This window comes from Cervus canadensis, chromosome 28 (genome assembly GCF_019320065.1).
Source record: "Cervus canadensis isolate Bull #8, Minnesota chromosome 28, ASM1932006v1, whole genome shotgun sequence".
Lineage (NCBI taxonomy): Eukaryota > Metazoa > Chordata > Mammalia > Artiodactyla > Cervidae > Cervus > Cervus canadensis.
Window position 1 is genome coordinate 15877696 of NC_057413.1, and position 21880 is coordinate 15899575.

Sequence of the window (21880 nt, forward strand, 5' to 3'; positions counted from 1 at the left end):
AAGATTAGAAGTATTTTACCAATATGGAAATGAGCAGGTAGAAACAATATTGTAATTCATTCCTGAGAAATTACCATTCAGCTGAGGAATAGAAAAGATTGAGAGAATGAGAGAAACATTATTAATCTCAATTATTTCATTTGAAAGAAAGATATAGGTTAGAAATAAGTGGCTGAAACTTTCTCTTGTTAGCCACACTTCTGGAGTCTTTTAGGGCAAGATTTATTTTGCTCTAAGGATCAAAATTATTATAATAAAAGAGTTTCAGCATGAGTACATTAGAAATTTGTGTTTATAGGACTAAAAAGCACAGTGCAATAATATTCTTGCCTATAAACTTTTGAGAGTGGTGTAGGTGACATTTTCATGGTCAAAACTGGTTTCCCATTTGGGAGGAAATTTGAAGATTATTTCAAGAAAGGAGGATTGTATTTCCCCACGAAGGGAGCCAAAGGTGGATGTGAATGGGTTGAATAGCTCTAGCCTTTTCCTGGCTCCTGCCAACTAATACAAAGATGCTTGACCTAAGTCCAGCTCCTCCCCAGGACTCTGAGGTTTGAGGAAATGACCCAAGGTGCAGGGTCAGATAGAGACTTTTTCTGACACAGTTTGGAGTTGGGAGTCTGGTTGTGGAGCAGAGGGTAGAGTCAGCATCCTTTCTGTAGAAGTATCTGGGCTGTGTTCTGCCCTTCTCCATTCTTCCTCAAGTCTGATTTTTCTTTTCTTTTTTTTTTTTTTTTTTTACCATTACCAGAAATGCTTTCAGTTGCCCAATTTCTGATTAAATGAGCCAGATTCCCCCTGATTAATCTGTACTACATTTTATTCATCAATGAAACAGAGATTAAAAATTGCATCTATTGAACGAATTGAGAGAATACATCCAGTACCATGTGTAGAACAGATCGCTAGGGGAAAGCAGCTGCATAGCACAGGAAGTTCAGCTCAGTGCTCTGTGATGGCCCAGATGAGTGGGATGAGGGGGTAGGAGGGGGGCTCTAGAGAGAGGGGATATATGTACACTAATAGCTGAGTCACTTTGTTGTACCTCAGGAACTAACACAATATTGTAAAGCAGTTATACTCCAATTTAAAAAAAAAATGTACCTTTCTTGGAAGATTTGAGGATTAAATGAAATAATTTGAAAAGTATTTGGGCCTTGGATAATAGTCAACACTTGGTAAATGCTGGGTATTATCATTTTCATCAGTCTATCAGCATAGTTGGTACCAATTAGATCCTGCCAAAAATATTTTGTCTTGGCTGGATTAATTATTTACCTGATTAGTGCAATGAGCTAGACCAAATGCCCTTTTACCGCTTCCTCTATTGATTTCCTAAAGGCTGTTTATTCCTTGGAGGGCAGCAGGAGCTTCTGGATTTTTATTCAGGGTGAGGATGTGGTTCTCAAATTGGCATGGTGCATTCAATGCTTAAGAAGATGTTATTAGAAATGTCGTAAATACAGATCACAGAGTAATTTGGAAATCCCAAATCAATGTTTTAGGTCAAAGTTGAGGAAATTTTGTGGATGAGTTCCTAATTATATTTCCGTGGTTTTGAAACAATCTCTTTGTGTCTCCCTTGGGTGACTTGGCCAAGATCCTACTTTCTCTGGGGTAGAAGACTGAGTTCAGGAAGTGACTGAGGACTCTACCTTCCTCAGGTCTTGGAGTCACAGGGTCATAGAAGATCAGTACTTCTAGGCTGTTGGAAAGGAAATTAGATTCTGTTTCTTTAAGAGTCATTTTGTCTAACTCTCTCCTGAGTCTACCCAAAATGAATATGTACATCATGTTCCTCATTGGAAAATGAATATACCAATTGGGCTAATGTTTTTCACCTAAAATTGAAATTACGTGTTTCAATTAATCTTGTATACCCGTGCCTCAGAAAAAATTATTACTGTCTACAAGCGGAAAAATCTAGGCAAACATATGTTTCATGGTTCCACCATATGAGGTAATTTCAAAGTGAACCTAGGAATGAAATACTGACTTCCTGAAACTTAGCTTAAAGTGTAAGTGTATGTTTGATCTTTAGTGGAAAGACGTCTTTTCTAAAACTCTGTCAACTTTTGATGGAAACAGATCATTTTTCTGAAGGTTTTATTTCTGAAGGTCTAATTTTAACCATTGAAATGGTGGCATTCTCTTAACATGAGGACATGCTTTTTTAACTCCAGTCACTTACCTTTATCAACCATTTTCTTCCCTTTTCATTAAACTTCCTTCCTTCATTCTCCCTTTCAGTCACTAAATTATCCCACCATTTTTGCATGCCCATATTTCTACCATGTATCATGCACTTTGCTAGTTTTTGGGAGTATCAAGATAAATAAGGCATTGTTCTCACCCCCAAAGCTCTCACTTCAATGAGGAAGATGGACAAATGAATAGAAGATTATACTTTAGCAGTAGGTTATTTTATGCTTACCCCCTCTCCATCACCTAGCAGACTATACACTCCAAGACAGCAGAGACCATCTAGTTTCTAGCATAATGCCTAGAATGTAGTAAATTATAAATATTTGTAGCATTGATGAAATAGGTGAATAAGAAGAGGGGAAGCTCATTATAATGGATAGCTGACTTTATCTGTCTTCCACAAAATTTACCAGAGGATCCCATTGCATATTATATTCTGTAATTCACAGATCACACTCCATCCTAACAAATGAATATATTCAGTGCTTTACTTCCTTGTTGGAAATCTAATTTTTATATAGCAGTAGGAAATGTGGGTAGGAAGTAAAGGGTAGACGCAAACACAACAATATGTACTTTGTTTTCAGGTTTATGGTAATTTGCTATTTATGTCAATCCTGGGTCTTAATATCACATGAGTTATAAAATTGGAAATATTTATCTTTGCCTTGACTGCTCTCACCTATTACCAAGGCAGTGTATATCACTATTGTCCTTTATGTTGGCTAGTCTACATCTCTGGAGGTGAAGGCTGATTTCAGTGATGAATGTTTTAATTCTTTGTCTAACCTAATAGTATAACTCTACATATTATGCCCTTTCTCAATCTGACATTTCCCACTGTCAGCAAATTCTTCCTGATATTTAGATGAATGATTTCTTTCCTCCTACTTTATTCTGACCCTATGTGACAACAGATATAATTCTTATAATTTTTTATGTTACTCTTAGAAAAATATATACTAAATAGTAAAAAGTGTTCAATATAATAAGAATATAAATATCTATAGACTCATTAACCTTAATTTATCTCACCCTTTTCCCTGTAGTACTATTGAGTCAAGTTAAATTGAATTTTTTCTTATCACAATTAGATGGGTCAAAACTCATTTGTTAGAGGATTAGGATAAATTGTAAAATTACCTTAATAACTGCAGTTATTTTCTTTGTCTTTACACACTTTCTTGCTTAAGTTAAACTAGATATTCTAGATCATTGCTCTCTGGGTAAATGTAATACCTACATAAATCTTTAAATAGCTTCTTAAACAATTGTTTTAGTCATTTCCATCTACTGTTCAATTTTATATATGCATTTTACTCAAATATTTACTGATCCTTGATAAGACATGATGCTAACAGTACATATTAAGGATAGAACAGAGAAAGACTAATTGCAGGGAAAAATCATGAGGATTGCATCAGCTACCAAAGAAAGCTGATTTTTATTTATCAATATTAAATTAGGTTTTAAATTATTTGTGTGTATTTGCATTTTAAATTCACCTCCACATTTAATATTGGGAGTATTTCACATTTTTGTTTGCCACATTTAACATGAGTAATCAATAATTCATTTTTCCTTCAAATTTCTTCCTCAAAAAGCACCTTATCAATGTTGATAAGATGTTCCAGAGATAAATCAAAGTTTTGAGCTCTTTGTTCAACCATTGTTCATAGGAATATCAGTCTAACTTTATCAGAATGGCAGCTCCATCCTCCCCGTTCATTTTGTCCCTCCCCACTCAAAAAATTTACCTTTTGCTTTTCCCTCCTTTGTGTTCCTGACATCTAAAATTCCACCTTTCATTGACATCTGCTACCTTAGTCTAGGCTGTGGATGTCTGCTTATGTTAAATAGGGTAACCCAACTTACTTCCACTATGGTTGTAAGAAAAGCTAAATACTCTGCACAACCCCCTTTAGTGGCATTTGGGGGTCACATGACACAGTTCTGGCTCTGGAGGAAAGTACTACAAGGTGTCTGGAAAAGCTTTTGCTTCTCTGACACGTAGCACTAATAAACATGTACTGGCTTTCAGTGAGATTCCGTGTGTGATGGTTAAGATTTGTCACTTTCAGGGGAGACTCACCGCAAAAGCTGGTGACTTGAGGTACCTGATGGCTCCTCCGTTCATCGCAGCGTGAAATGCCTAATGTATCCACTGTGAAGGACAACGGGCTGAACCTGGACTCTGTGTGCCTGAGGAGTTCTCTGTCCATCACCATAGTTCTGCCCACTCCCAGTGCCCAGAGCTTTCTTCTCCACACAGAGCTCAGATGGCAGCACCAAAGCTTGAGTGTCTGCTCTCTGACATTCCCCTTATATGCCACTATGGAAAATTGGGAAAAGTACTCAGATAGTTCAAGTACATCATCATCATTAATGTCTTTAGGAGGAAATAAGAGAAATCCTTTGTGAACCCCACTGCTGGTATCAGTTCAGTTCAGTTGCTCAGTCGTGTCCGACTCTTTGCGACCCCATGAACTGCAGCACGCCAGGCCTCCCTGTCCATCACTAACTCCCAGAGTCCACCCAAACCCGTGTCCTTCGAGTCAGTGATGTCATCCAACCATCTCATCCTCTGTTGTCCTCTTCTCCTGCCCTCAATCTTCCCAGCTAAGGGTCTTTTCCAATGAATCAGCTCTTTGCATCAGGTGGCCAAAGTACTGGAGTTTCAGCTTCAACATCAGTCCTTCCAATGAACACCCAGGACTGATCTCCTTTAGGATGGACTGGTTGAATCTCCTTGCAGTCAAAGGGACTCTCAAGAGTCTTCTCCAACACCACAGTTCAAAAGCATCAATTCTTTGGTGCTCAGCTATCTTTATAGTCCAACTCTCACATCCATACATGACTGCTGGTATGATACTAGCCAAATGCTCCAGTGTGGCATTGGGCCAGAGGGTAAATTGCAGCCATTAAAAAGTTCCTGCCCCAGGTAAAATGGGTTCCACCCTTTCGGTGTTCCTTTGGCATTTCTTGTCTTGTCATCTACCTTTTAGCTGACAGTGACCTCTGGCTGCCAAAACAACTCCACAGTCACCAGCCTAGGCCTGCCCTGTTCAGTGGTGCCCGATGCCCTCAAATTGACTTTTTTACAGGGTCCACCCAAATAGAATTGTCTTTTCTTTCAATTCCCCTCAATAGCTTGCTCTTGGAGAGAGTTAACCGGTTAAACCAAACTATACTCAGGTATTCATGGCTGCTGCTGCTGCTGCTAAGTCGCTTCAGTCACGTCCGGCTCTGTGTGACTCCAGAGATGGCAGCCTACCAGGCTCTGCTGTCCATGGGATTTTCCAGGTGAGAGCACTGGAGTGGGTTGCCATTGCCTTCTCCTCAGGTATTCATGGGGTTATTGCTAAAAGTATCACAGATCCCAATAATTTATTTGTAGGGTAATTGGAGGACTAATGAAAAATCTGAAGGAATCAAATTTAGATACAGAGAATATTCATTGAATACCTCTTAATGAATGAGACACCATGGAAGGAGACTTTGAGTATATCTCTTTATCTTTCCCACCTGGTAATATGGGTATTCGTGTTCTTTAAGTGAAGTTACACATTTTCATGTAGCTATGTAGTGAGGAGTTGAGCTTCAAAATTAGTTCCTTTAACTCCCATTTTGGTGATTTATCTGTGTTGAGGGTTAAGTATAGCCTAATGGTTAAGAGCATGAATCTAGAGTTATGTAACTCGGTTTGATACTGACTTTGCAGCTAGTTAGCTGTGTGACCTTGGACAAGTTACTTAATATCTCTGAGTCTCAGTTTCCTCTAATGTAAAATGAACATGATAATAAAGATCAGAAATACTCCATGCGATGACTCTGTGAAGATTAAATGAGTTGGTATCTATAAAGGCTTAGAATAGTACTTAGACTATAGTAAATGAAGATCAAAGTATTTATAATTATTAAACTGAATTGTGGGTTATTTTTGATTGGGGATTTCTGGACTTCTAAACCATCACATGGAAAACTGTCTACCTAATAATGCTTATGTATGGCTTATTATGAGATACAAGAAAGTTTTGCTAAAGGAAAGTGTAGAATATTCTTCCAGGTAGACCCATTAAAGTAAAAAGAGAACTCAGGACATGTGGGGCATTTTAGTTACACTCTTCAGTAAGGCCAGTAAAGAGATAAAGGTATCACTTTTAAGTAAACTTTTAGCAATCACCTATGACTCCAGCTGGTCAAATAGCAAGTTGTTTTCCACAAGTCTTCCAGAGCCTTCTAAAGCAATTTACTTGTCATTTTCTAGGGTAACCATCTTGGCCTATTAAATTCACATTTACATCCATGAAAAGTTTTCCATTCCCATCCTATATTGCTAAATTAGAGTTACATTGATCTTACATAGATCACTTTTATGGAATAGACATTTAACTTGGAGTATAAATATCTTGTCCTTGTAATGTGCTTTGTGTACAGTGATATAGAGGGACTTAAATGGAACTGGGAAAAAGCCTGTAGCGTAATTCCGAGCAGGCAGTGGTGCCCGCTATATTTGGTGCTGATATGATTTAGGCTGATACCAAATCTAACATCCTGCATTAAATCAGCCACTTCTATTAAGCTAAAAGGTATTATCTCATCCACTGAAGAGCAAATCTGCTCACACATTTGGTTGTGAGGTTATTATTGAGGCCAAGCAACATTACAGAGAGGAAGCCCCATCACCTGTACCCCACCAATTCTTCCTCAGTCTGCAAATTTTGGGTCAATTCAATGCAACAAACACTTATTGAAGAGCTTAGCCCTGGAAATTCTAGTTGTATTAACAGAATTGTATAATGATAGCATAAACCATTAACTGTTATAATTAGAAGTATGAAGAGCAGTGGGAATGAAGATGAAAGGGCACATAGGGAGCTGTCATATCATACCCAACCACAAAATGCTGGCTAGCTCCAAAGCTGAGCAGTCTTAATCAGGTAGCGCAGCAACCTACTATTTAGGGAAAAATTAGAGCATTTCACATACATTGTCTCATTTAATATCTGCCTAATATAGCAAGTAGATATTATTTTCATGCCTTTAGATGGCTAAATGGACACCCAGAAGGTGAAGTAACTAGCAAAAGGTCATAGAGATAATACACCACTGAACTGAAATTAAAATTCACACAGGCTGACTCAAAAAAAAGCCTTAAACTCTCTGTGCTATTGAACTTTTGTAACACTTCACTTTACGCTTTTTACTCTGGTGGAGACTATTTTAATAATTTCATTTTCCCATTTTGTTACCTCTTTGACCCTGTGACAATCAGGAGGAGGAGTCAGTCTATTTTTCCAAGTGAATAGACAAATGTTTAGAGAAGTGCAGTGGTTTGCCTAAATCAGAAAGTTAGTAAAGACCGGAGCTAGGGCGTCAATCCAGTTCTAACTCCAAAGATTGTGCTTGCTTTAGGGAAAAGACAGTCACTATTAAATCTGTGTAACAACCAAAGTTTGTGTTTGCTATCTCTCATTCTTTGTGGGTCTGATCCCAGATACTGTTCAGTGGTACCACAATTGGAGCTTTCCTTAAGGAACCTAATCCAATAATTCCTTTAAAATACTGTGTGTGTATTTGAGTGTGTGTCAGTAAAGTCAATAAAGACTTTTACAAGACTTTACTGAATTTGTTACAATATTGTTTCTGTTTTCTGTTTTGGTTTTCTGGCTGTGAGGATCTTAGCTCCCTGACCAGGGATCAAACTCACATCGCCTGCACTGGAAGGCAAAGTCCCAACCACCAGACTGCCAGGGAAGTCCAATTATTGGACTCAATAATTATTTTATTCCATGCTGTTATAGTTAATGAGTATCATTATATCAAAAGTATTGCTTGAAACAGGAGTGTATAGTTGCTGGGGAGGTTTCAGCCACTCAGTGTTATTTGGAACTGGAGTTTCTGTTCGTTCTACCTCAAAAAAGTATGGGAATACCTGGCCTAATTCTCACAATTGACTATGGTAATCTCCGATAAATAGGCACCCCGTTTGCAGACGAAGTGCCCTCCAGCCTCTAACACCTCTGCTTTGGCTGCTGATAGGTTCTCGTCCTGCACTGGGTTCGCATCACATGCCTCACTCCTCAGGTGCAACCTCCCTACCAACCCTCCTCCCCTGCACCCCGCTGTGCCCTGTCCCCCTCCCCCACATGCATACCTTTGCCTAAATTAGTGTGTTTTGACTTCCTGCCAATTATCCAGTTCTTGTCTATACCTTGGACCTTTCTCGCTCTGGAATCTTTTACACTAGTGCCAGTGAGTGAAGTGCTGACAAGCAGCCGAACCTTGCTCCCTGCTGCATTGCTTCTCTATGCTGTGTAACCAATTACTGCAAATTTAGCAACTTAAAACAATACACATATTTTAGCTCAGGCTTTTGGTAAGTCTAGGCTTTGCATGCTTCAGGGTCTTACCAGGCTGCAATTTTGGTATTGGCCAGATCTGTGTTCTCATCAGAGGCTCAACTGGGGAAAGGTCCACTCCTAGGCAGTATCAGCGTATGGGCAGAATTCATTTTCTTACAGTTGTAGGGCTGAGATCACATTTTTTTTTAAACTGTTTGTCTTGGCTGGGGGCAACTTTAAACTCTTAGAGGTCATCTTCAGTTCTTTGCTGTGTGACCCTCCTGGTATGCCCTCCCTCAACATGGAAACTGACTTCAAAGCCAGTTTGTGGGAGTCTGTTGCTCTGGTTTGTTTAGACAGAGTCTTCTATAGTGTAATGGAATCATGGGAATGATGTGCCTGTCACTTTGGCCAAATTCTGTTGGTTAGAAGCAAGGCACAGGTTTTGCCAGGATTCAGGGAGAGAGGATTATTCAAGGGCATGACTCATTGGTGAGAGTCAGTTACAGTGTGTTGACCATATCTGGGAACAATTTTCTTTAACCTGAAGGTCGCTTATGTGGATTTCTGGGAGCTGTTTCTCTGACATCTTATTTTCCTATCTGCCCATTTGATGACTGGACAGGTCACTGGATGGAGCAGAGACCTCTAAGCAGAGCTAAGTGTCCCTGAATTAATCAGAAATATGATACTTGTAAAATGAAATTTTCACATGTGACTTTTATGTGATAATTGAAATGTAGTTAGAACAACCCCTAATGAAAATTCTTGAAAGTTCTTCATCTGTCCAGGCCTGGTTATGTGAAATAATTTTTCAGTGCACAGGTTAAGAATTGCAAGTGGTGATTCTACCTCCTTTGAGACCAGTAACTTAACTGGCACCTGAAATAATGTGAAATTCTGAAACCAAACAACACTTGATTTGCCATGGTTTGCCACAATTAAGTGATTTCTCTATTATTTAAGTGATTTTAAGGATCTTTCAAATATTTGAATGTTGCACAAAACCTTACATTAGATGCCCCTCATGATTTCCTTATTTTGAAGATGAAATATTTTATAGAAGATCAGTTTCTTCCAGTCCTCTAAATAGATGTTTAATAAAGACTTTCACAGGGCATAACATTCTTACTCTGACTAGGATGTTCCTGAGTCTCCATAGGGCCATGCCTGTCAGAAACTACCGGATTTCTTATCACCAACAGCTCACCTCTGTTTTCAGCGTTGGTGATCATACCCCTTTGGTCTTCTGAATGTCAGCCTCTCTGTTTATCCCATTAGCTTGTGTTACTCCACTTGTAGGTTCAGCTCCTGGGACCTTCCCTCCCCTCAACCTCATCCCCATGCTCTTGTTCCACACAGCATTTGAAGTTACAATGGATTTGGGCAAGCAAGCCATCAATGACATTTTATATTGTTATAATTTATAAGCTTATTAACATGCCTTGGTCCCCACTATAACTCTCGGGTGTATTTGTAAACTTTGAATGTGACGGGCTTTATTGAGAATGGTGGGAGGGAGATCATGTAGTTTACTGTTGGTTCCTGTGTTTCTTTTTGGAGCAGCCGAGAGGCTGAGAACTGACCACCCTATGATTTAACTATTCATTGGTAGTAACGGGGCCTGGATCCTTCATATTATCAGTAAGTCTTAACCTGCCACAGGTTGAGGGATGTCCAGTTGAACAAACAACATCTCAGTCCCATCTACTGACACTGAAATTCATGTCCACTTAACTTAGCTAGGTGGGTGACCAGTGCAATTGGTTTCTTATTTTCACATGATACGAATGGTAAGAGAAATGACCCTTTTTATTATTTTAAGGAATAAAAAATGTGTCAATACCGAGCTTAGAATCTCTTTCACTCTGCCAAAGTAGCAAATTGAAGGCTGGAAATACAGCAAAAACTGATGAAAGATGGAGATAGACATCAAATGGCAAAAATACAGATCTGTCGAAGCAAGATTGGAAGAGAGGAAGCTAGGCAAATTCAACTTGCCCAGACCTGTCAGAAGTACATTTTCCTGCTAGATATGATAGAATGTGATTCACACAGAGTGAATGAATGATTGTCTTCAAACCTGGGGACTCTCTCTGTCTTTCTCTCAGAGTCATTTACATATTAAGTTTTAAACAACTGAAAAACATATCCACTGTCATAATGAAGATACAAGTTCACTAACACCTGAGAATCTATGAATTCCTTTCTTCAGCAATATTCACTTTCAAGCATCATGTGCTTAGTTTCGACGAATGTTTGTTGGCAAATTCTGCTTGGTGTAGAAACATCAATAGGAAACTGTCCTGGTTCCTAGAGTATTTAATTCAGTTTAACCCAAAGGGACTATAACGGCCAAAAACTTAGGTTCCAAGGTAGTCTCTAAATTCAGTTTGTAAATAAAAACTCAAACAGCATATGATGTCCACACTAGATAAAGCTAACTGCCTAAATTCTGTGGCTTCATTAGTGAGTACTACCTTATCCATAAAAGTCTTTCCTGCACTGTCTTATCTGACACCATTCTCTTCTGTTTCCCCTCTTTCTTTCTTTCATAACCTCCTCTTCATTTATTTATCCATTCATGTTGGCATTTCCTTGGGTTTACACTTAGCCAGTCTCGCTTTTCAATTCTGTGCACTCCCGCAGCAACCTTTCCAGTGCTCACTGCATCTAATGCTACCTGGACTCTGATGACTATGAGTCAGTATCTCCACTCTTAACTGTCTTTAGCTCTCTTCTCTCTCTCTTTTTCTTTTTCCGTTAACTCCCTGCTATTAATTACTAACAGCGTGTCCTACAAGAAAAATCCAACATATTTAACACCAAAACTGTTATCTTTCTCCCTTGACTTGCTCTGATGTTGTGTATATACCAAAAATCTGGACATAATTACAAACTTCTCCCTTTCTGCCAGTCCCTAATCTCTCATATTCATACTTAATATTATAGGTTCTCCTTACTTAACATCTCTCAAGCAGTCAACACTTCTCCAATCCCAGTGCTAATGCCCTATTTCAGGTCTTCACCAGCTCTCTGTTGTGGACTGTTTTAAGGATTTCCTTACTGATCTTTCTCTCTATGATTTCTCCATGTCTGTCTTCTATATTGTTGGTAGTTTTTATTTTTAATGAAAATAATATTATATCACTTCCATGCTTCAAATCTTCTGGTTTGCAACCAGAAAAAGTTATATTCCTTGGCAAGCAAGGTGGCAGTAGGTGAGTCCTGTCCTGTCCAGGAGGTACTATAACACCAGCAGGTAAGTGGTTAAATACAGACAATTCTAAATTATCTCCAGGTAATATTACACACTTGCAGAGCATCTTAGTAAAGCCTTTGATTTTGCATCAGCAAACTCTGAATCACATATGAAATATACATCCTCCCTTTTATCTTCCTCGCTTACTGAAAATGATGGGGAAAAAAGGCTTATCTTATGGGAGGAGCTGCATTTGCTTGATAAGTTTCTGACATTGACTTTCTCTGGTCGTTACTATGAAAAACATGAAGTGCAGTTGTTTGTGCTGAAACATTCATGTATTGAACATTCAACGTAGCAATGTTAAAATATGTATTTTAGATGTAGTCCCTTCTTTTAGAAATGTGTTACCTTAAACTTCACTATGAAGAACATTTGAGGACTCATCAGCCATGTATGTGCTCTGTTATCTATACGACGATTGCATATTTTCAATAAACATGCTCCCCCATTGATCATGTGTTATTTATTCCTTCATTTGCTGTTTATGTTTTAAGAGCTGTGATATGGCATCAACTATCCTGGGCCCACAGATAACTGAGCCAAACCAGAAAAAAAGTATTTGCCTTCAAGAATCTGACAGTCTAGTGAGAGAGATGTGCGATCAAGTATTTCATGAACAAATGAAAAACCATGCTTCCGCTGGAAGAAATGAATTGCTCAGAGACAAGTGTGTAAGAGTTCTGCCTGGCCAGGAAGATCAAGATGATGTCTACACATAAGTGAATTTTGAACGGAAGAGAATTAACCGGGTGGTGAGGCAGGGAAAAGTGTTTTAGTTATAAGGAACAGAATGTATTGTTCCAAAAGTTGTTTCTGATGTAACATGGAAGCAACAGTTGTGTTTTTGGTTCTACACTTTTTCTTTTTAAAATTAAGATATATTTGGCATACAAATTGTATTAGTTTTACATGTATAACATTATATATATATATGAACACCACTGCAAGTTTATTTATCCCTCAACACATATAGTTACAATATTTTTTTTTTCCTTGTGGGGAGAACTCTTAAGGTGATCTACTCTCTTAATAGCTTTCAAATATGCAATATAGTTTTGATAACTCTAGTCACCATACTGTATATTACATCCCCTGAAAATTAGTCTTACATTTAAATCTCAATATTTATTCCACCTGAGTGGCCTTGGGTTAATTTTGTGCCCAGAGATAAAACATATCCCTGTGGCTTTTTGTAAAGATAATAATGAAACTAATGTGACTAGTTTTAAAACATTATTTAGTTAAAAAATTTTTTTTTACTAAAAATTGTATTATTTCTTTGCCTTTTTTGTCTTCTTTCCTGCTTTATTTCTATCAATTGTTCTAAATGTAATCCTCTACCTTTAGCCATTAAGAAAAAGGAATTAAGAAATTAAGAAGTGTACCATCCTGCCATAGGAATTAAAGAAAGGTTTTGAAGACAAGCCTCTCGATTTTTCAGCATCTGATTTGCTCTATTCATTTATGGTCTTCTTTTTCTTTTCTGTAGTACTTGAGTGTATTAAACCCAGTTACCTCCCCAAAACCTGAATTATCTTTTTATTATTGCTGTTGTCCTTTAAAAATCAAGCTTGTGAGAGAATAGCATCGAACATGTATATTATCTAGGAAACAGATAATACGAAACAGATCACCAGCCCAGGCTGGATGCATGAGACAAGTGCTCGGGCCTGGTGCACTGGGAAGACCCAGAGGAATCGGGTGGAGAGGGAGGTGGCAGCAGGGATCGGGATGCGGAATACGCGTAAATCCATGGCTGATTCATGTCAATGTATGACAAAAAACACTACAATATTGTAAAGTAATTAGCCTCCAACTAATAAAAATAAATGGAAAAAAAAAATCAAGCTTGTGCTATATTGCGTGTATTAAAGATTCTAATTCTTCAACCTTCTCCACTGAGATGCATTTGGTCATATGACTTTGCAGCTTTCCTTACTAATGCAGTGGAGTCTGCTGCCTTGTCCTTTTGGATCTGAGTAGAACTTGGAACTTGCGTTGGTTAATGAGCTGTCAGCAGAGATAGCACAAGCAGAGGCTGGAAAAAGCCTTTGTGTGCTTCTGCTTGCCTTGGCTCTCCTGAAATTGTCTTGAGAACGTGCCCCGGCGAGCCTCCTGGAAGATGAGACAGACAGGTGGAGGGAAGCCAGATCATCTCAGTTGTCATGGCTGATGCCATGCTCATCAGCAATAGCTGGGTGAGCCCAGGCCAGAACAGTCCAGCCAAGCCCAGCTGAGCCACCAGAGTCATTGACCTGGGGACTGACAAACAAAACACATACGTATTGTTTTTTTTTTTTTTTAAATGTGTATAACAAGCCACTGAGCTTGGGGTGGTTTATCATGCCATGTTATTGTGGCAGTAGAAAACTGATACAAGAATAAACTCTCATTTATAACTTTATTATTTCTTCATAGATTTCTTCAGTGACCCATATTTGATTTTCTAATGGAAGCCAATAATACAATTATAAAATAGATATTTGGCTATAAATAACCTATTCCAGTATTCTTGCCTGGAGATTCCTGTGGACAGAGGAGCCTGGCAGGCTACAGTTCATAGGGTCATACCTGACTGAAGCAACTTAGCATGCAAGCATAACCTTTTAGGAAGCTTTGTATTCTGTGAAGTGCAGTATACCTTTAGTTAGATACTGGAAGTATACGGGGGGAAACTCATTTTCTCTATGAATATAATAAAATATGTAGTCAGTTTGTCTGAATAACATTTATTTTCATTATCTATGAAGAAATTCAGATCACCACATGACTATGGTCTAGAAACCAAAGTGCATAGGAAGATCATGGCCATTCATTTTATTATGAGAGATGCATAAAGCTATGCTGGTTTGAAGTTTTACTGTATATAAACTCATGTTAATTTTATTAGTTGTAAAGAAACTTTCTTACATCCCTACTCCTTAGAAATGTGCGTGCCTTCTTAGGCGGGGAAATGTGACTACACTGCCAAGTTTCACTGCTGACTCTGGATAACCACTTAAGTCCACATCCCTGAAAGGAAGTGATTTGAAAAGCAAACAAATGGGAAGGCCTTGAGTTAATGTAAGTTAGGGTGTTGTATATAGTTGCAGAGGTACACACTAAGGATTATGTATATTTTTAGCTAATTTACATTCAAGGAAGTTGTGAGGTTATTAAAAGAACTTTAGGTTTGATTTGGACTGTTTTTTCCCAGCTACTCACACGTACGTGGCCTTCTTCCTGCCAAAAGTTCAGAAGATGGGAAAACTAACCAGTGAAGCTTCCCAGTCTTGAGGGAAAAGGATACAAAAGGAGAATATAGTGGAAGAAGGTCATAGGGCCCATGAGAGGTCCTGGCCTGCTCTGGGGAATGCTTTATTTATGATGTTGTTTTTTAAGTTGGAGTATAATTGCTTGACAATGTTGTGTTAGTTTCTGCTGTAACACAATGTGAATCAGTTGTGGAAATCAATATAAGAAAGAAAAAATGACCCAATCAAAAACTGGGCAGAAGACCTAAATAGACATCACTCCAAAGAAGACCAGATGGCCAGAAGACACATGAAAAGATGCTCAACATCACTAGTTTTTAGAGAAATGTAAATTGAAACGTCAATGAGGTATCAACTCATACCAGTCAGAACGGCCATCATCAGAAAGCTACCAACAATAAATGCTGGAGAGGGTGTGGAGAAAAAGGAACCCTACTACACTGTTAGTAGGAATGTAAATAGATACAATCACTGTCGAGAAAAGTATGGAGGTTCCATGAGCCAGCAGTCCCACTACTGGGTATATATGCTGAGAAAACCATAACTCCAAAAGACACATGGACCTCAGTCTTCATAGAAGCACTACTTATAAGATCCAGGACACCTATTAATAGATGTCCTTCAACAGATGGATGAATAAAGGAATTGTGGTACATATATATGATGGAATATTACTCATCCATAAAAAGGACTGCTTTATTTTAACACAGCTCATACTGTGTAGGTCATGACAGTTGACTGCATAAAGTCAGCTGTCATGTTTGACATGTTTTTCAGAAGTTTCATCCCTTTAGCTAGCACACCATCTCTGTGGATGTGATTCCCATTAGTTGTAGATTTCCTTTCATCTTTAGATAATGTTGAAATGATTATTTTATTGGCTATCCATAAAATGAAATATTATACAACACTAAAAATGATACATTTAAAGAAAATGTTAATGGCTTCAAAAAATGCTCTATATGTAGATGAAAAAGGGCAATTTTAAAACTGGGCATGCAATATAGTCATAATTATGTGCATGTGTATTTATCTATTTATAATATGAAAAATGCCGGAAGGAAATATACCAGAATGGTTTTCTTTATGTGATGGATTTATGATTATTTTTAATCTTCTTCATACTTTTTTTAATTTTTCAATTTAAAAAAGTGATTATGTGACATTTATGATTAGAGAAATTAACATATTAATTAAAATATGCTGGTTTAGGAGCACTTTGAAAGACAAGGGTTATGTCTTTTTTTCCCCCCAAATCTGAGTACTTTAACACCTAGTCCCTTGAGAGTCCCTTGGACAGCAAGGAGATCAAACCAGTCAATCCTAAAGGAAATCAGTCCTGAATACTCATTGGAATAACTGATGCTGAAGCTGACGCTCCAATACTTTGGCCACCCGATGTGAAAAGACCCTGATGGTGGGAATGATTGAAGGCAGGAGGAAAAGGGGACGACAGAGGATGAGATGGTTGGATGGCATCACTGACTCGATGGACATGAGTTTGAGCAAGCTCTGGGAGTTGGTGATGGACAGGGAAACCTGGCGTGCTGCCGTCCACGGGGTCGCAGAGTCAGACACAACTGAGTGACTGAACTGAACAGAACTAGCACCTAGTGCTTGGAATGTTGTAAGGGGGAAGGAGAAGCATATTTGATGAATAAAAGAGGAGACAAGGGTCCAGTAGGCAGAATAGGGCGTTGCTTAATAAAGCAGAACACCAAGGCTGTTTTAAGGTACAGTTATAAGAAGGCAGAGATTCTGTTTCTTTAACATTAATGCATATATGTGGAATCTAGAAAAACAGTACAGATGAACCTAGTTCCAGGGCAGGAATAGAGACGCAGATGTAGAGAACAGAGGTGTAGACACAGGTGGGGGAAGGAGAGGATGGGATGAATTGAGAGATTAGGTTTGATATAAATACACTACTCCATGTAAAGTACGTAGCTAGTGGGAAGCTGCTATACATCATAGGGAGCTTAGCACAGTGCTCTGTGATGACCGAGGTGGGTGGGATGGGAGAGGGAGGGAGGTCCAAGAGGGAGAGAGGATATATATATACACATATAACTGATTCACTTCGTTCTGTAGCAGAAACTAACACAAACTTGTGAAGCAATTATATTAAAAAAAAAAAGTTGCAGGAGTTCTGGGTTGTGTCCGACTCTTTGTGGCCAATGGACTGTATGTATGTAGCCCACCAGGCTCCTCTGTCCATGGGAGTTTTCCAGGCAAGAAAACTGGAGTGGGTTGCCATGTCCTTCTCTAGGGGATCTTCCCAACCTAGGGATAGAACCCATGTCTCTTACATCTCCTGCATTGGCAGGGGGATTCTTTGCCACTAGCACTGCCTAGGAAGCAGGAATAAAAAAAAAAAAAAACAGTTACTGTCAGCCTTATCCTAGAATACCAAGAGCTTTGTGAGATCTAGGAACCATTTTTTTCATCAGTTGATGACCTTTGGCTTGTTTCTTCATTGCTTTGTGTCCTTTTTTTCCTGTTGTTATAGAAGTGTAATTATTTCTGAACGCAGTGTTTCCCTGGAGTAACACTATGTGATGTGAGAGAGACTGTAAATGACAAAGAAAATAAAGGGAGCCGTTTCATACATTTTGATGAAAACTTGATTCCTTTCCTCCAGGAAGTCTTTCTTGATTACTGTAACCTGTTCTGCTCCACTGCCTTCACTGTGCTGCGCTTACGTGCTCAGTTGTGTCTGACTCTTTGTGACCCTATGAACCATAACCCAGCAGGCTCCTCTGTCCATAGGATTCTCCAGACAAGAATACTGGGATGGGTTGCCATGCCCTCCTCCAGGGGATCTTCCCGACCCAGGAACTGACAGGTCTCTTGCGTTGCAGGCGGATTCTTTACTGTCTGAGCCAACAGAGAAGCCCAACTACCTTCACTACTTTTCTTTTCTACTGTAAAGTGAAAGCTCTGTGGTGGAGGAAAATGCATGCAGTTGCTAACTACGTGCTGGGCCCTGTCCTAAGCCCTCTTCTTATTCATCCTCTCGACCGCCATCAAAAGCAGATGGTCCTTCTTGTTCCCATTTTACAGACAAGAAAACGGGGAGAGAAGTTAAGGCCCTTGCCAAAGTCACATAGCTCAAGAAGAGAAGAGCTTTGCTGCTCTCATCACCCTTGGCTGCTCCCCATCACCAGGTTATACTACCTCTTCTATAATATTAAAGGGCTCAGTCAGTGTTCATTGGTCACTCAAAAAGAAGCCCCAGATATTTTTGTGATTCTAGAACCATCACAGACTGAAAATGGAGAAGAGTCATTATATCTGACAAGTTTGATAGAAAAGTTTGAAAAATTGATCTCACTTTAAATGATAAATCACAAGCAAATGAATAATTATTGTTTGACTTACTCAGGGGAACATGAGTCGTTGCACCTTGGGGATGAGTGTATTTCTGTGCTATTGGGGGAAGTGAACATGCCCGTGCATTTTCTTCACTCTGCATTTTGTTCTGATTCTTATTTTGCATATACAGCAGTTTCTCACACATATTACAAAAAGTAACAGAAACAGTGCAGACAACGTCTGTACCTGTATAAATAAGGAGGTGAGTTGATGGAATAAGAAGACTTGGAAATGGTATGTACAGTGCAGAGTCTGCCCCGTCTGGGCAGCTCCTGGGCAAAGCAGCCAGTCTGTGTAGACAGCAGGCCCAGGGGGGTCAGATAATTCTGGAGGACAGAACATCATCCAGGAAGGCTGGCCTCAGTCCTTTCCTTCAGCCATGCCCCGACTCACATGTGTGCTCCTGGCCTAATCATGTTCCTTCTTTCTGCTTGAGTTTTCTTATCTGTCATTTGGGGAATTAAGAACTGGCCTTACCTTGGAAAGCCTCTGAAACCATTCCCTGAAAGGTGTTGGTTGTCCCTGTTGTTATTAACATTACTGGATCACCATTACAGGCCAGCCCTGGGCTTGGAATGGAAAAAGTGAGCCGACCTTGCCTGACGTGATCGCAACCCTGTAAGCCAGTCAGCTTTCTTTTCCATCTGACCCTGATGGCCTTGTGCTACCTGATGAGGCTCAGGCTTTTGACAGCTGGCCCAGGGTCATCCAGTTCAGAGCACAAGTGGGCCCTATGGACACAACACTTTGAGGGTTCTTTGAATGATCCGGCTGGGGTGGATCCAGGTTCTTTTCATGCCAAATGGAAACTCGGCCTGGGGAAACACATCACTGGCCATGGTGCACTCTGTTCTTCTCTTTCCCCCAAACTCACATTTGGTCTGAGCTGCTGCACTTATATCCTTTATTTTTACCACTAACCACGAACATTTCCAAAGCCCATGGACTCTGCCTCATGCCTTTGAACTCAGCAGCTATGATGGAAACTTGAGATTTTACGTCTGCCTGGCTGAAATCTCCTCCTCTGGGAGAGAAGACAGTAATTGCCTTTTGGGTGATTTCACCTCCACTAATTCTTTTCATATTCATAGAGGGGTTTTGATAAAACCTAAAGAAACAAACCTGCTTCCTGAGCTACATCGACCTTCCAGGGGCAGACTTCAGTGGCAGCAGCCTGTTTATAATCTCCTGGGCCCGTTTCTGTTTTCATTTTCCTGAAGATTGAAGTGGATGCGGTGCAGAAAACAATAGCAGGATAATACCGTAATCCTCTTGGTTCTCTCACATGTTGTTCACTAGCCTGTATTCAGAGATGTATGTAAGAATCTTCCGTCCTTATACCCATGGGTAAACAAAGGATCCCACAGTCTGTTGGCTATCCCTGGGGAATTAAAAACAAATGTATATACCATAATATTCCCGGAGATTAAGTTATTTGAAAGGCATTTTATTTTATAATCATGAAAATACATCTGTTCTTGTTTTTCTGGCTGGTAACCAGATCTCAAACGGCCAGTAAATAATCTCTCGTTTTTCTTTCTTTCTTTCTTCTCCTCCACTCTGTCTCCCTTGCCCTTTGCTCTTTGATGTGTATGAGGGGATAGGAGGGTAATCAGGCACTGAGAAACCACAATTACGGAGGGTCATTTTTCATTTATTATTTCTTCTGATGCTTTTACTTTTTGACTTTGCATGATTAAGGAAAGGGGAGGGAAAGAGGTTGGTGAGAAGGTCAGTCTATTGTGTTGCTTCTGGATTCTGTGTATTTACTCTTCCTAAGTCTGTGTACATTCTGAATCACTTGACATGCTGCACATTCTTCTATAAAATCTAGCTTGGAGCAGCAGTCTTTGAACACTGTGGAGGTACACTTAGTAATTCTAGGATTTGAATAGTTAAAAAAAATGCTGAGAGATTTTTTTTTTTTTAAATGACCTGATGTCTTGGAGAAGATACTTTCCTTAATTAGCAGTGACTAATTCTGTAGTTTTTCTTTTAAATGAACTACCATCATTACACATAATGTATGGAAGCATTGCTCTTTACAGTAATAAAGTTCACACGGAATGTGTCCATTTCTGGTTTGCTGAATGGAAGCACCATTGCAAATGCTTTGTGTTGCTTTTATAAATAACATAAATGGTAGAATCAAATGTCATAGTGGGCTGCTCGAGATTATCTGATCTATTTTTAGAATTCCAGTAAAATTAGGTTTAAAGGGTTTAATAGAAAAGGGCATTTGTTTAAGAACATCTTAATATATTTTTCATGAACATATATTGCAGCTAAAGATAGAATACTAGTAATTCATAAAAATGCATCTACCTATTTGCTGATTTGAAAATTAAAGATTAATGTATAGTTTAATTTTGAAGGATAATCAAGTGCTATTCTAAGACTTTAAGTTGATTACAGGCATCAGCATTTGAAAACATCGACTGAATCTACTTAAAAATACGTGATGCATGAAATCCAAACACTATGAAAATTTTAATATTTATAATCACAGATGGATATTAAGAAAACTTATAATGACTAAAATGTATTATTGACTTTTAAAAATTATTAATAATTATGAGTAATCAGAGATTTCTAGGCAAATTATCTCTCACAAGAAAGATAGTTATTGTGTTTTCGAACAAACTTCTTGTAATCATTTAGTAAGTCAATAACCTGTTACTTCATTGTAAAATGATCCATAATTTGACTACTTAAGAGATTATTAACCCAGTCTAATGTCTCCAGTGCCATTAAAACCTGACTAGGTGGGGGTGACATTTTAGTAATCCGGAATCTGTTAGTTTATGCTGGATTCTGGCACTCATTGGCATTTTGCTGGGTAATCCCGCCAAAGGGTTATGCTATAAATCCAAGTGTGCTTCCTTCTTGAGCTTGAGCCACATGAAACCAAAAGACTTCTGTGTGTCAAACATGGGTTTTGTTCATGATTTGAGCATCGAAGCCAAAGGTTGAATTAAACCATTCTTTTTCAGTTCACCTCTGTACTGGAATCATTCTATACTCTATAGTCTAAATAGTAGAAGAATATACGGAATTATAATAAATGAGTGGAAGCTTTTAACTGCTTTCCCTGCCATTGACAGCTTTTTATGTTTAGTCCTTAGCCATGGCATTCATTTAGAGCAGCAGTTCTCAATGATGGGGATACAGAGTGAAGTAGCATCGGTGCTCAGTCACTAAGTCATGTCCGAGTCTTTGCAACCTCATGCGCTGTAGGCCACCAGGCTTCTCTGTCCATGGGATGTTCCAGGCAAGAATACTGGAGTGGGTTGCCATTTCCTCCTCCAGGGGATCTTCCCAACCCAGGGATCGAACCTGCATCTCCTGCGTCTCCAGCATTGGCAGGAAGATTCCTTTCCACTGAGCCACTGATCCAGTTAAGTCTCTGTGCTCCAAATACAGGGGCCCTGGTT

The 21880-nt window shown here is 39.0% G+C and overlaps 1 protein-coding gene across 3 annotated transcripts in view; it reads left to right on the forward strand.

The window, feature by feature from the left end:
- LOC122429059 overlaps positions 1 to 21880 on the forward strand; it is a 775926-nt gene that overhangs the window by 635645 nt on the left and 118401 nt on the right. The window contains exon 8 of one of the 3 annotated variants that reach the window (XM_043449194.1): positions 12312 to 13487. The exons of the other annotated variants lie outside the window; for them this stretch is intronic. Coding sequence (XP_043305129.1) covers positions 12312 to 12351 — 40 coding nt within the window. The 3' untranslated portion in view covers positions 12352 to 13487. Of the gene's footprint in view, positions 1 to 12311; positions 13488 to 21880 lie in introns of those variants that run through there. 3 annotated transcript variants of the gene reach the window in all.